Genomic DNA, 15,491 nt, shown 5'->3' on the forward strand with positions numbered 1-15,491 from the left:
GCCAGACTAGTCACAGAGTAACAGAGCTGGAAGGGACCTTGGAGGCCATCTAGTCCAACCCCCTGCTCAGGCAGGAAACCCTATACCATTTCAGACAAACGGCTGTCCAGTCTCTTCTTCAAAACTTCCAGTGATGGAGCACCCACAACTTCTAGAGGCAAGGAGTTCCATTGATTAATTGTCCTCGCTGTCGGGAAATTCCTCCTTACTTCCAGCTTGCTTCTCTCCTCGATGGGTTTCCATCCATTGCTTCTTGTCCTGCCTTCTGGGGCTTTGGAGAAGAGGTTGACTCCCTTCTCTGTGACTAGCCTTCAAATATTGGAACAATATCAATAGTGTTAACCTCTAATCTGATCTGGTGCTGATTGCTGGGGAGCAGCTGTTTTGGCCTCTTTGTTTCCTTTTTAGCTTTTTGATCGTCTCCTTTGAATGGTGTGTAGACGTCGTTGATCTCTTTGTACCTGTTGATGGCTGAAGTGTTCCAGTGGCAGGTTTCCAGGAATTCTCTCGTCTTTTTAGCTTGGCCTAGGCTTGGTCTAGGACAGTGATGGCGAACCTTTTGGAGACCAAGTGCGCAAACTGCAACCCAAGCCCCACTTATTTCTCGCCGGGTGCCAGGTGGGCATGGCCCACTGGGTGGGCGTGGCTGTGGTGGTCATGGCAGACTGGGTGAGTGTGGCCAAGGTGGGCGTGATCACCTCGATGTTGCTTGTGGGGAGGGATGCCTGTGGGGGCCGGGCAGGGTTGGGGGAGATCCAGGGGGTCTCTGGCAGGTGGGGCTCATCCTGCGGGGTGAGGCGAGGCAAGGCGAGGCAGGGCAGGGGTGCCATTGTCACAGGGCAAGGTGAGGCAGGGGCCGGAGTAGCTGCTGCCTGACACCATCGGTCCCCGCACACAGAGGCCAGCGAGCGCATGAGTGCTGGCATGCATCCGGCCACGTGGAACCTCAGCGAGTTAGCGGGCGGCTGATTGAAGACGGATGGTTGCCATCTCCGGGGTGTCAAGCCTCCCGGGGCTTGCCATGTAGAGGGGGGGAGGGGGGATGTGCAAGAAAGCTCACCGCCGCCGGGAAATGCCGCTGTGCTAACCGCCGCCACACCCGCCGCTCCGACCACTCAGAGGCCCGCAGCTGCCTGTCCCTGGCTCCCACGTGCTCCAGTGGCCATAGGGGCTGGGGGTGTGGGAACCTTACCATGCCGACCAGACGGGAGACAGGCGGAATCCGGCAGCGTCACACAGAGACCTGTTACTCAGAACGAGGAGAAAGGAGGCGGAACCCCGTTTGGGAAAGGCAAGGAAAGGACCTTTATCCAGTTCGGGCGGATGCTGGTTTGGGGTTGGGGGCGGGGATACAGGGTGTGGCAAACCTTTATGAGGCACTGGGAGAATACCACTCCCAGTGCTGACTTTGTTTCATCAGAAGAATAAACCTGTTTGATGATTACACTGTATACTGGCGTTCCTGCCTATTTATTCCGGACGACAACGGATACACTGTTACGGGGCATGGCCTCCACGCCCACAGACAGAGTTCTGAGTGCCGCCTCTGGCACGCGTGCCATAGGTTCGCCACCACTGGTCTAGGATGCTTCAGGTTTCTTAGTCCAGCCGGACAATTGTTGGTCCACCCAAAACCAGGAATGACCACCTGCTACTGGGAGCATCAAACAGAAAGCTTCACGGAACTGTGCACAGAAAAAAATTTATGGAAATGAAGGACAATTTGTCCAATTTATAAACCCTCATTGGCAGAGGGACACACCAGAAGATGTGTTGTGTACGCTCAGACTTCATCAAAGCTAATGAGAGAGGTTTTTGTTCACTCTACACAGGCTTGTACCAGTTCTGGCTCAACCTCAACTGGCTGGGTCCAAAATCTCTTCCATATTTTTCCATTTGGTTGGCACGTTCTCCCACGAGCGTCCTTCGGGTTTTTGGCTTTTGACGTAACGCCACTTGCCAGCCTATCTGTTGTTTGCCAAGGGTCTGAAGTGTCTAATCTCGGAGTGTGACAAGCTAGGATGGGTTTTTGGACAAGCCTGTGTTGCTAACTTCCAATCCCTGGTTGCTTCATTAGCGACCTAAGCAGCCCTATCCTAGAAGTCCTTGGGAAAACCATCATCTCGGCTGCCAAACAAGGTTGGCTCACCCCTCACCATGAAGTCTGCAAAAGCTGTAAGGGTAGACAAATGTTCATAAAGGCCCTCAAAAGAAGCCAGAATTCAAGAAGAGAAACTAGATTCAATTGTGGTCGTTAAGTCGAGGACTACCTGTGGAAGGTCATCCAAGAGCCGTTGATTGCCAGCTGACCATGGAGTTAGTTCAGGGTTTTGAGTTGATTCCACATCACAAATGGTTAGTGGTCTCCCACTGTCCAAAAATTTTGTCTTCTGTGCTGCGCAGTAGTGATGATGATGATAAATGAGAGCAATTTGGAAATTTGGATTGGAGGTTAAAAGATGTAAGGAACGATTGCTGGGATTGGGGAAGTCTAGTCTAATGAAGAGAAGGACGAGGGGGGACATGATAGCAGCTTTCCAATATCTCAGGGGTTGCCCCAAAGAAGAGGGAGTCAAGCTATTCTCCAAAGCACCTGAAGGCAGGAGAAGAAGCAACGGATGGAAACTAATCAAGGAGAGAAGCAACCTAGAACTAAGGAGAAATCTCCTGACAGTGAGAACAATTAACCAGTGGAACAGCTTGCCACCAGAAGCTGTGAATGCTCCAACACTGGAGGATTTTAAGAAGAGACTGGACAGCCATTTGTCTGAAATGGTATAGCAGTTCCACTGGTTAATTGTTCTCACTGTCAGGAAGTTTCTCCTTAGTTCTAGGTTGTTTCTTTCCTTGATTAGTTTCCATCCGTTGCTTCTTGTCCTGCCTTCAGGTGGTTTGGAGAATAGCTTGACTCCCTCTTCTTTGGGGCAGCCCCTGAGATACTGGAAGACTGCTATCATGTCCCCCCTCGTCCTTCTCTTCATTAAACTAGACATGCCCAATTCCAGCAACCGTTCCTTGTATGTTTTAGCCTCCAGCCCCCTGATCATCTTTGTTGCTCTTCTCTGGACTCTTTCCAGAGTCTCAGCATCTTGTCTACATCGTGATGACCAAAGCTGGATGCAGCATTCCAAGTGTGGCCTTACCAAAGCACTGTAAAGTGGTATTAACATTACAGTATGTCGAAAAGTAATGTAATATTGCGGTTTTCTAATGTGTATAATAAAAGTTCTGTATCTGCGAGTGTCTGTCATTGATAATCAAATGGAAGTTTGTTTCCAAATTGTCCTCGTACATTCAGTCATGTTTGGCTCTCGCTGATCCTATGGACCGGGTCTCACAACCTCTTCTGATCTTACACTATTTCTTCGAATTGTTCTACGCTCTCTCTCTCTGCTGTCAGCTTTGATGGTGTCTTTTATTGAATCGTTTGAAACCTTCAAAATTTTTCCTTGCAACGCTCATAGTGGGCACTGCACGTATACGAGGCAGGGGTTAATATGGGATGGAGAGAAGCACCTTCAGCCATGGAGAAGACCTCCTTAGACCTGGCTTAGCCCAGCTAAGTGCCACTGTTGGCATTCAGAAGAAAGGCAGGGCATAAATCAAATCAGAACCAATCAATAATCAAGCGTTAACTTTCAGAACGAAAGTAATTGGCGAAATAAAAGGGAAGAGGGCTTTAATGCTCCTAAATCTATTCTCCTCTATTAGAACATATATTTTGGGGACAGACATAGTATTTGACCGGACAGTCTCAAAGGGGAATGACAAAAGAAATTGGCAATTTAAAGAAAAAGAGCTAAGCTGAGCAAAACGGCTACGGTTGAAGATGAATAACAGAATAACAAGAGTTGGAAGGGACCTTGGAGGTCTTCTAGTCCAACCCCCCTTGCTCAAGCTTCCCTTTCCAGCTTCTGAATGGAACTGGATTCTCTGGCATCAAGCCTACACCACTGGCGAGCTCTGGCAACAGGAAGCACTTGGATTTCTGGAAACATCTGTATAGTTAGTAAGGGGGTACAGCGATATCCTGAAAATCTCCCAACGAATTATCCATCTTATATCTAGCACGGTTAAGCAGTTATCAATGATCTAGATCAACTTAAACCTAGTGTGGTTGAGCAATTATCTATGATCTAGATCAACATACCTAGCATAATTGAGCAATTATCACATCTTAAATCTAGCATAGTTATGGAATTATAAGTGATCTAGATAAACTTATATCTAGCGTGGTTGAGCAATATCTATGATCTAGATCAACGTATACCTGGTGTGGCTGAGCAATGATCTATGATCTAGATCAACGTATACCTGGCATGGTTGAGCAATGATCTATGATCCAGATCAACGTATGCCTGACGTGGTTGAGCAATGATCTATGATCTAGATCAATGTATACCTGGCATGGCTGAGCAATGATCTATGATCTAGCAGCTTATACCTGGCATGGTTGAGCAATTATCAGTCATCTAGATCAGGGGTTCCTAACCACCTGGCTGTGGGCTCGTAATGGCCCATGGCCTGTTAGGAACTGGGCCACACAGCAGGAAATGGATGGCGGGCGAGCGAAACTGTGCATGCCCAGAGTCTAGGTTGCATGCTTCTTCCTCCCCCCACCCCGCACCCCCCTGGTCAGTGGAAAAATTGTCTTCCATGAAACCGGTCCCTATTGCCAAAAAGGGATCTACGCTGATCTAGATCAACTTATTGTGTATCTAGCATAGTGAAGCAATTATCTATTAAGTAGATCAAGTTGAGCAATTATCAGTTATTTAGATCAACCTATATCTAGCGTAGTGAAGCAATTATCAATTATTTGAATCAATTTACACCCATTAACAATGATCTAGATCAGGGGTAGGCAACCTTGGCTCTTTTATGACTGGTGGACTTCAACTCCCAGAATTCCTGAGCCAGCCATGTTGAGGGGAACGGGAGAGGTTTCCAAGCTGAGCCAGGCTGGCTCAGGAATTCTGGGAGTTGAAGTCTACCAGTCATAAAAGAGCCAAAGTTGTCTACCCCTGGTCTAGATCAACTTACACCTAGTGAAGTTCAGTCAAGAGTCTCCTTCTCAGGACCCACCTTCCCAAGTCCTTCCCGGAGTCAGGAATCTCTTCTAGGACAATACTACTTCCTCTCTTAACCAAGGTCTGTTGGACAACCCATCATACGTGGATTCAACCTGACACTTCTGCCACTGCCTAAAACCAAGTGAGAGAAGCCCCCTTCCCCGAGGCTTTGATCTCCCAAAGGGAACAGTCACCCCGAGGAAAGAGTCTAGGAAAACAAAGAGGTGTGTGTGTGTGTGTGTGTGTGTGTGTCTATGTGTGTCTGTGTGTTCAGGCTTAATCCATCGCAATTGGAGCTTTTTGGTTTTGTTTTTTTTTCATGTAGGATTCATGCTAATTAACACTGTGCTAAGATCAGACCTCCATAGAAACAGCAGGGAAGACCACAAACAAGGGCGTGGGGAGGGAAATTATATAACACAGGAGGATATTTAGGGAGCCAAGTTCTTAATTGCAAATAAAATAATACCGGTTTTCTTTCCTCTCTTTTTGTCGGGAACGTAAAGCAGAATCCAAGCCGACCTCATTAAAACAAGGCTTAAGCTTGTCAGGCCCTTAGCCTCCAACAGGCTTAGCATATTTCACCGGTTGTTTCTTCCTTCCTAAATTAGTCTGAATATTGAGGTCCTCAACGGCACCAGTCCCCAACCTTTGCAACCGAGCACGGGGGTGGAGGGGAGGGAAGAGGGGAGCCCTCCACGTGCAGCTCGACATGCGCAAGCTGAGCTGCACGCGCGTGTGTGCACACGGGCGTGCAAGTTGAACTAACTGAAATGTGCAACTTCATTCCCTGTCAATTCCGTGGAGGAAAAAAAATGAAATTAAGAAGACCTTGGCTCTTCCTTGGGGTGGCCACTAGATGGCAGCCTTGCATTGCCAAACCGCCACTATCTGTTGTATTGTGGTACTGCAGAGAGAGAGAGAGAGAGAGAGAGAGAGAGAGAAAGGAGAGAAAGAGAGAGAGAGAAAGAGAGAGAGAGAGAAAGAGAGAGAGAGAGAGAGAGAGAAAGAGAGAGGGAGAGAAAGAGAGAGAGAGAAAGAGAGAGAGAAAGAGAAAGAGAGAGAGAGAGAGAGAAAGAGAGAGAGTCTGTCCATCGACCCATCTCTATCTTTTTTCATTGTCACAGTGTTTTTTTTTTTTAAAAAAAGTTTAAGTTGCCCCACACACATCCTGCCCCAAAATAAAGTTTAAAATAAAAAAGGGGGGGAATTTAAAGGCCACATTTGGAAGTTGACATAAAGCAATAATAAAATAAAACAAAAAAAAATATTTTTTACTTTTGTTTCTACTTTGCTTTGCATTTGTTTTGGCAGTCACCTCTGTGTGTGTGTGTGTGTGTGTGTGTGTGTGTGTGTGTGTGCCTGTGTGGTTTTTTTTTAAGGGTTTGAGCCCCCCTTTCCAAACCTTGATTTAAAATAAAGTTTCAATTGTTTTTTTTAAAAAAAAAGGTTTTAAAAAACCACATTATCCGTAGCAGAACATCCCGATTCAGCCAGAGTTTCATTTCACACAGCATTAACCTTGCAAACTCTCAAGCTTCCTCCTTCTGTTATGTATTCAAGATGGACAGTATTTAATATTTATTTGCTACGTATATGTAGGGGTGTGGGTCTATACATATGTTGTTCATAGTATGTTTAGGTGTGTGCCATGCATGTGTTTCACTTTGAGAGTGGGCAACTAAATTCTATTTTTGATGTGTGCTGTTGTGCCCACAGTAAAAAAAAAACAAATGACAATAAAGGTTATCTTATCTTATTTGGACCATTGCAGAGGATCTCAAAAGACAGGGATTAGGAAGCGGAGATGCCAACTTAAAAGTGGGCGCGCCGGTGCCCTAACTTGGCTTTTAAAATTTTTTTAAATTGGCACAGTTTACCAACGGTTAACCGTTTTCCTATTTCTCTTTCTACGAACTGCAAGCCGCCCACGGTCGCTTTATCGGGGAGACGGGCGGCATATAAATTTAATAAGCGAACGTATAAACTTTGTCTTGGGGCTTCAAGCCGTGCCAACCTCTGCTTCCGTTTCAAGCTGTGACTGGCGTGCCGGTTGCCATCCACACATATCCAGTGTGTGGTTGCCTGCCAAAAAACCCTGGCCTAATTCAGTTAACATTCCAAGGAGGGAGGAGGAAGAGAAGAAGGGGGGGGGAGAGAAATCATTTTGAAAGGAAATGATTGAATTTCAGGATGCTATCCCAAGGAGAATGGATAACGAAGGTCCCTGGGCTGTGCAATTTCCCCTCGCTGTCGAGGTTAGCACGACAAGGTGGTTCCCCGTATGAGGGTCCCAATAATCGGAGTCATGAGTGGGCTCTGTTGTTCCCCCATCTAATTTGGGGAGGGGGAGAGGGAAGAAGGAAGAGGGAGGGGGGGACACACGATTATGGGGCTATCCCTTTCTGGGTGCGTGGGGGGTACAACACAGCGCTTTTTTTTTTTTGCAGGGTCCAGACACATTTGGATCCCTGACCACCTCCACCCTCAGACACCCACCACCCCTCTTCAGATGTCCTTATGAATATTTCATCCCCTCAGCTGTCCATGCCTGAAATAACTAATGTCAAGATTAAAGAGACAATCAGCCGTAAAGGAGAAAAAGGCCGGCACGCGCGGCGTATCTGTTTGCAGAATCTATGCAAATCTTAATGCTGGCTTCCATTAACCCCGCCGCCAATCCTTGGCCCGTGCCAAATGATTCCGGAATTAGGTAGGGATAAATCACCAAAGCCGAGTTTTCACACACACACACACACACACACACACACACACACACACACACACACACACAGGAACGCACGAGACAGGATTTGCGGCATTAAGTAACCCCCAGTTTGTTGGTTAGGGAAAGGGGAGGCCCCCCTCAACCTGCCTGGGTGGGAGCGAAGAGCGTCCCGGTGCATGCAAGCCGTCGCTTCCTATTCGGCCCCTCTGGATGGCTCAAGGAAGTGAGCCAAGTTGGCAGTTAAGGGAGGCGGGCTGCCCGGCTCGCCGGGGCCACGGAGATGGAGCAAACAGCCGCTAAGGTGTTGTGAAAGGACTGGAAGTGTCAGAGCGGGAGCAGAGATGGGATATTGGGATTAAGAAGTAGTTTGGGCTCTGCTTAAGGCACCAGGTTGAAAACCAGGAGACGGTGAGTTCTAGTCCCGCCTTAGGCATGAAAGCCAGCTGGGTGACTTTGGGCCGATCACCAGGAGACGGTGAGTTCTAGTCCCGCCTTAGGCATGAAAGCCAGCTGGGTGACTTTGGGTCAGTCACCAGGAGACGGTGAGTTCTAGTCCTCCCTGGGAAATCTGGCCACTTGGCAACTGGCATGTATTTACGACAGTTTCACGGTCCCAGGGTCACATGATCGCCATTTGTCACCTTCCCAGCCAGTTCCCGACAAGCAAAGTCAATGAGGAAAGCCAGATGTGCTGAACGACCGCACACAATTCACCTAACATCTGCCGTGATTCGCTGAACAGCTGCGGCCAACACCGTCGTAAAACGGGGCGAAGCTCAACCCACTTGGGAAGTTCGGGGGGGGGGATCAATTGAGATTGTAAGTCAATTGAGATCGTAAGCTTGCCCCAAAAGCTCGCCCCCCACCCCAACACAGTCTCCTTCCTCCTACCTTGCGAAGTCCAGATCGGCCTCCCGGGACATGGTGATGTTGGTGAGGTTCTGCTGAAGGATGAAGATGTTGCGGCACATCTTCTTAATGCCCGACTCGCTGATCCGCTTGAAGTACTGAGCCCCGTTGATGAGGATGCAGGAGATTAAATGGCCCAAACCTGGAGCAGAGAGAAATTGCAGGTCACAATGAGTTGATCGGTCAGGAGGAAGAAATGTTACGATTCTATTAGACAGGTAGTCCTTAACTTAAAACTAGAGATGCTGTAGATGTTTTTATAATTATTATTATTATTGTTGTTGTTGCTATTATTATTATCATTGATCATCGCACAGTCAGCCAAATGTTCAGACTGGATCTGGCATTTTTGTCTACCTATCGAGTCCTTACCCAGGATCTGGGATAGGCAGATGTGGATGTTTGATGGTATTACAGATCTCGTCGCAGGATGGAAGCAGTTTCTAGTAAGGCCGCCTTTTGCAATTGACTAATAGCGAATTTGTCAATGCCGATGATGGTGTTCAAGTGGTGCTCCAGTTGTTTTGGGATTGCACCCAAGGCGCCTATGACTATTGGTACTACCCTTGCTTGCTTTTGCCACAGTCTTTCTATTTCTATTTGTAGGTCTTTGTATTTTGTTATTTTCTCCAGTTCTTTCTCATCTATTCTGCTGTCTCCAGGCACTGCCACGTGCACTACCCAGACTTTTTTTGTCTTTCTTATCGACAATTGTTAAGTCCGGGATGTTATGTTGCAGGTGCTTGTCTGTTTGAATTCTGAAGTCCCAGAATAGTTTAATTATTATTATGGATCATTGCACAGTCAGCCAGATGTTCAGACTGGATCTGGCATTTTTGTCTACCTATCGAGTCCTTACCCAGGACCTGGGATAGGCAGATGTGGTTGTTTGATGGTATTACAGATATCGTCGCAGGATGGAAGCAGTTCCTAGTAAGGCTGCCTTTTGCAATTGACTAATAGCGAATGTGTCAATGCCATTGATGTTCAAGTGGTGCTCCAGTTGTTTTGGGATTGCACCCAAGGCGCCTATCACTATTGGTACCACCCTTGCTTGCTTTTGCCACAGTCTTTCTATTTCTATTTGTAGGTCTTTGTATTTTGTTATCTTCTCCAGCTCTTTCTCGTCTATTCTGCTGTCTCCAGGCACTGCCACATCCACTACCCAGACTTTTTTTGTCTTTCTTATCGACAATTGTTAAGTCCGGGGTGTTATGTTGCAGGTGCTTGTCTATTTGAAATTATTATTAATTCCAGAAAAATTGGCAGAAAAAACAGGGTTTTTAAAAATTATCATTATCATTATTGTCATCATTGTTATTACTATTATTATTTAATAGAGCTGGAAGGGACCTTGGAGGTCTTCTAGTCCAACCCCTTGATGGGAAGGCCTATACCCTAGATGGGAAGGCCTGGAAAAAAAACAAAACAGTACAATTGGGAGAAAAAAACAGGGGTATTTTTCCGTTTTCTTCCAAAGCCGTTTGGACAAAAACACACACACAAAAAAACTGTATTGTTGCCAATTTTTTTCAGTTTTTTTTTTCCATCTCTACTTACAACCGTTCGGTTAGCGGCCGTCCGAATTTTGATCATGTGACCCTGGGGGACATCGTAAGTGTGAAAAACGGTGATGTCATTTTTTTTCTCCAGTCCTGTTGTAATTTTGAACAGTCGTTAAATGAACTGTTGTAAGTCGAGGACTTTCTGTATTTGAGGACTTGGACACCAGAGGTATTTATATTGATTGCGGGTCCATTTGCGGCCTTCAAAACTGGCTTCCGACGAGCGAAGGCAGCTGAGGAAGCTGGCTTCCTTTCAAATCTGCGCGGTTCCCTTCACAAGCGCACCGACTCAGTTAACAACGGTGGGAAAGAGGTCGTAAAATGAGGCGTGGCTCATTCGAGGGCATGGCCTTCCTCAGCAGTGGAAATTCGGGTGCCAGCTGCAGTCGTAAGCTTAGGACTTCCTGAACCTGATTTTTCTTCACAAAACGAAATTTTTTTTTAAAAAAAAATAGGCCGATCTTTAACTTGGTTAAATTCTTCCAGAGCAAATATAAGCAATGTGTAGCCGAGGTTTGCAGCTGAGTAAAGGTTTAATCGTGAGGCTTCTAGGAAGAGGATGCCAGCAAGGCTGGCGACTTTGCCCTCCTCAGCTCCTCGCCAACCCACCCACCTTCGAAGATGTACTGGAACTTGTGCGGCTGCAAGCTGGCATTCATGGCTTCTTCCACGGCGCTGATGTCCTTGTTGAGCCGCACCACCAGCGGGTCGTAGTCCATGCTCTCCACGTTGGCCACAATGGCGTAGTTGCCTTGCTTAGCCAACGGGATCAGGTAGTGGAAGCAATGGACCCTGTCGAAGGAGAAGGCACGTCAAACTGGGCTTGTCGAAGGAAGCCAGGATTACGAGGGCTCCAAGGCTAAGAAGGAGGGAACTCGGTTTTCCTGGGTTCCCCCACCCCCCTTCAGGCACAAGGAAGCCAAAGCAAGGTGGAAAATCCACAAAGCTAAGTGTCTAGGCCAGGGGTTGGCAACCTTGGCTCTTTTATGACTGGTGGACTTCAACTCCCAGAATTCCTGAGCCAGCATGAGGGAACTATGGCTCCCTCATGACTCATGGACTTCAACTCCCAGAATTCCTGAGCCAGCATGGCTCAGCTTGGAAACCTCTCCCTTTCCCCTCAGCATGGCTGGCTCAGGAATTCTGGGAGTTGAAGTCCATGAGTCATAAAAGAGCCAAGGTTGCCTACCCCTGGTCTAGGAGGCTCACTGCTTAGGACAGGGGTTGGCAACCTTGGCTCTTTTATGACTGGTGGACTTCAACTCCCAGAATTCCTGAGGCAGCATGGCTCAGCTTGGAAACCTCTCCCTTTCCCCTCAGCGTGGCTGGCTCAGGAATTCTGGGAGTTGAAGTCCACGAGTCATGAAGGGGCAAAGGTTGCCTACCCCTGTCCTAAGACCTCCTGTTCTAAGCGGTGAGCCTCCTAGACCAGGGGTAGGCAACCTTGGCTCTTTTATGACGGGTGGACTTCAACTCCCAGAATCCCTCAGCCAGCATGACTCAGCATGGAAACCTCTCCTTTTCCCCTCAGCTTGGCTGGCTCAGGAATTCTGGGAGTTGAAGTCCACCAGTCATAAAAGAGCCAAGTTTGAAGACCCCTGTCCTAAAGCATGGAATACCTGTACTGAAAATGACATGTATAATAGATTAGGAAACTAGAATAATATAGGAGAATATTGCCTCTAGTGTTTAAGGTGCTTATATTCCTAACATGAGGCAGAGGTGTGTGTGTGTGTGTGTGTGTGTGTGTGTGTGTGCATGTGCACATGCACGCATGTGCCTGGCTGAGGAATTCTGGGAGTTGACGTCCACAAGTCATAAAAGGGCCAAGTTTGGAGACCCCTGCTTTAAATTAAATATCCGTCTCCATCTTTGAGTCTTAAAGCTAAAGAAATAAACACAGGTAGTCTTCGACTTAGGACCACAATGGAGCCCAATTTTTCTATTGTTAAGTGAGACATTGGTTAAGGGAGTTTTGCCCCATTTTATGACTTTTCTTCCCTCAGAGTGTTGACTGAATCACTGCAGTTGTTAAGTTAGTCACTCGGTCGTTAAGTGAATAAGGCTTCCCCCGTTGACTGTGCTTGTCAAAAAGTCTCAATAGGACAGGGATAGGCAGCCTTGGCTCTTTTATGACTGGTGGACTTCAACTCCCAGAATTCTTGAGCCAGCATGGCTCAACTTGGAAACCTCTCCCTTTCCCCTCAGCGTGGCTGGCTCAGGAATTCTGGGAGTTGAAGTCCATGAGTCATAAAAAAGCCAAGGTGGCCTACCCCTGTCCTAAGTCCTCCTGTTCTAAGCGGTGAGCCTCCTAGACCAGGGGTAGGCAACCTCGCTCTTCTATGACTGGTGGACTTCAACTCCCAGAATTCCTGAGCCAGCCATGCTGAGGGGAAAGGGAGAGGTTTCCAAGCTGAGCCATGGTGGCTCAGGAATTCTGGGAATTGAAGTCCACGAGTCATAAAAGGGCCAAGGTTGCCTACCCCTGTCCTAAGTCCTCCTGTTCTAAGCGGTGAACCTCCTAGACCAGGGGTAGGCAACCTTGGCTCTTTTATGACTCATGGACTTCAACTCCCAGAATTCCTGAGCCAGCCATACTGAGGGGAAAGGGAGAGGTTTCCAAGCTGAGCCATGCTGGCTCAGGAATTCTGGGAGTTGAAGTCCTCGAGTCATAAAAGAGCCAAGGTAGCCTACCCCTGGTCTAGGAGGCTCACCGCTTAGAACAGGAGGACTTAGGACAGGGGTAGGCAACCTTGGCTCTTTTATGATTCGTGGACTTCAACTCCCAGAATTCCTGGCTGGATGGGGTGGGGTTAGGCAACCTTGGCTCTTTTATGACTGGTGGACTTCCAGAATTCCTCAGCCAGCCAGGGCTGAGTTGAAGTCCACAAGTCTTAACGTTGCCAAGTTTGAAGACTCTTGTTCTAGGTTCATATAATATACTGACCCACTAACTATCTAAAAAGCTGGTTCCGTGCGAGATGCAAAGTTGAAAAGTTGGCTCAGACGAATTTCATTCAACCTGGTTAAGACTTCTGGGCAAATGTAACGGGTGTCTGGGTTTTTAATTGCAATTTGCAATGTTCAATCAAGATGAGGAGTGATTAAAACTTCACACATCTGCCATCTCCCCGCTTGGAAAAACTCTGGCTCTTATTTTCCAGTCCTTCCTACTCTATCTGCACATGGGGGAATAATTACACAGACCTACCTGACAGGGGGAACAAAAATAATGTATATGAAATGTTTTTACATGCTAATTTTCTGCCTAATTGCACTATATGCTGCTTTATAAATTGCAAGGCTCTTTCTTCCTTCAGGATTCTGCAGCTCTTGGGGGGGGGGGTGTTCAGAAATGCCTGGATTCTGAGATATCGACCCAGCGCAAAACAAGAAACCAGGAGATGGTGAGTTCTAGTCCCGCCATAGGCATGAAAGCGGGCTGGGTGACTTTGGGTCAATCAGCAGGAGGCAGTGAGTTCTAGTCCTGCCTTAAGCATAAAAGCTGGCTGGATGATTTGGGGCCAATCACCAAGAGACTGGGAGTTCTAGTCCCATCTTAGACCTGAAAACCAGCTAGGTGACTTTGGGCTAATCCCTCTCCCTCAGTCCAATCCACCTTAAAGGGTTGTTGCTCTGAGGAAAGAGGATTAAGTATGTTTGCCACTTGGGTTGAGATAGATAGATAGATAGATAGATAGATAGATAGATAGATAGATAGATAGATAGATAGATAACAAATGGATAGATAGATAGCCAGACAGACACAGACAGACAGACACATAGAGATAGATGATAGATGAATGGATAGATAGATAGACAGATAAATAGACAGACAAACAGACGGACACACATAGATAAAGAATATAGATAGACAGACAGACAGACAGATAGATAGATAGATAGATAGATAGATAGATAGATAGATAGATAGACAGACAGATTATCTGTCATAGCTAGCTAGCTAGCTAGCTGATATATATATTATCTGTCATAGATAGATAGATAGATAGATGATAGATAGATGATAAATAGATAGATAATCTGTCATAGCTAGCTAGCTAGCTGATATAGATAGACAGATTATCTTTCATAGCTAGCTAGCTAGATGATAGATAGATGATAGATATAGATAGACAGACAGAAAGATGATAGATAGATAGATAGATAATCTGTCATAGCTAGCTAGCTAGCTAGATGATAGAGATAGATGATAGATAGATAATCTGTCATAGCTAGCTAGCTAGCTGATAGAGATAGATAGACAGATTATCTTTCATAGCTAGCTAACTAGCTAGCTAGATGATAGATATAGATAGATAGATAGATAGATAGATAGATAGATAGATAGATAGATAGATAGATAGACAGACAGACAGAAAGATGATAGATGGATAGATAGATGATAGATAGATAGACAGATGGATGATAGATAGATAGATGATAGATAGATAGATAGATAGATAGATAGATAGATAGATAGATAGATAGATAGATAGATAGATAGATAGATAGATAGATTGCATGTCTTACCTGACTTCCAGGTGTAAAACCAGCAAACAAGAGTCTGCCATCTCCTGGAAAGATCGAGCCAAGTCTGTTAGGGTCTGCAAGATCTGTTCCGAGACTGGTGGGAGATCGGTCTTGCTGTGAGCATCTGTGGCAGGAGAAGCTGCAGTGCAAGAGAAAGAGAAATCCGTGTGCTGCTTCTGTTCACAACCCAGCCCGATTTCTCGGCTACTTCAGATGACCTCCACTGTGGGGTCCTTGGGCTCCCTGAGCTGGGTGGTTTCCTTGCAGACATTTCGTTACTTGACTAGGTAACATCATCAGTGCTAGAAGGGAGGGGGGTTGGAGGAGGAGGAGGATGAAGAGGAGGAGGAGATTGTGGTGTTCTTTCTGCTCTCGGATGGTTTCTGGTTGTTTTCTTGCAGACATTTCATGACCCAACTAGGTAACATCACCAGTGTCTCCCATTCTCTGGTCTCCAGTTCAAGAAACATATCTGAAGCAAACTAAAAGCAAGCTAAGCCCTTCTTTTATAAACAGATGGTGGACTATTCTGGGATATACAGATTATAGTACAGGTGGCCCTCGAACCAAACCACTAAACCATTTGTTTAGTGCTCATTCTGGAGGCAGGTTGTTCCGCAGGTTAATTGTTCTGACTGTTCAGGAAGTTTCTCCTTAGTTCCAGGTTGCTTCTCTCCCTGGTTA

The 15,491-nt window shown here is 46.5% G+C and overlaps 1 protein-coding gene across 4 annotated transcripts in view; it reads right to left on the minus strand.

The window, feature by feature from the left end:
• Window positions 1–15,491, minus strand: part of EXOC4 (exocyst complex component 4) — a 281,528-nt gene that overhangs the window by 10,683 nt on the left and 255,354 nt on the right. For all 4 annotated transcript variants that reach the window (XM_039324739.1, XM_039324738.1, XM_039324737.1 and 1 more), the window contains 3 exons: window positions 14,808–14,946; window positions 10,888–11,066; window positions 8,692–8,851 (listed from right to left, as the gene is read on the minus strand). In XM_039324739.1, coding sequence (XP_039180673.1) covers window positions 8,692–8,851; window positions 10,888–11,066; window positions 14,808–14,946 — 478 coding nt within the window. The remainder of the gene's footprint in view (window positions 1–8,691; window positions 8,852–10,887; window positions 11,067–14,807; window positions 14,947–15,491) is intronic.

Source organism: Crotalus tigris, unplaced genomic scaffold, assembly GCF_016545835.1.
Source record: "Crotalus tigris isolate CLP2741 ecotype Arizona unplaced genomic scaffold, ASM1654583v1 scf7180000024308.805542, whole genome shotgun sequence".
Lineage (NCBI taxonomy): Eukaryota > Metazoa > Chordata > Lepidosauria > Squamata > Viperidae > Crotalus > Crotalus tigris.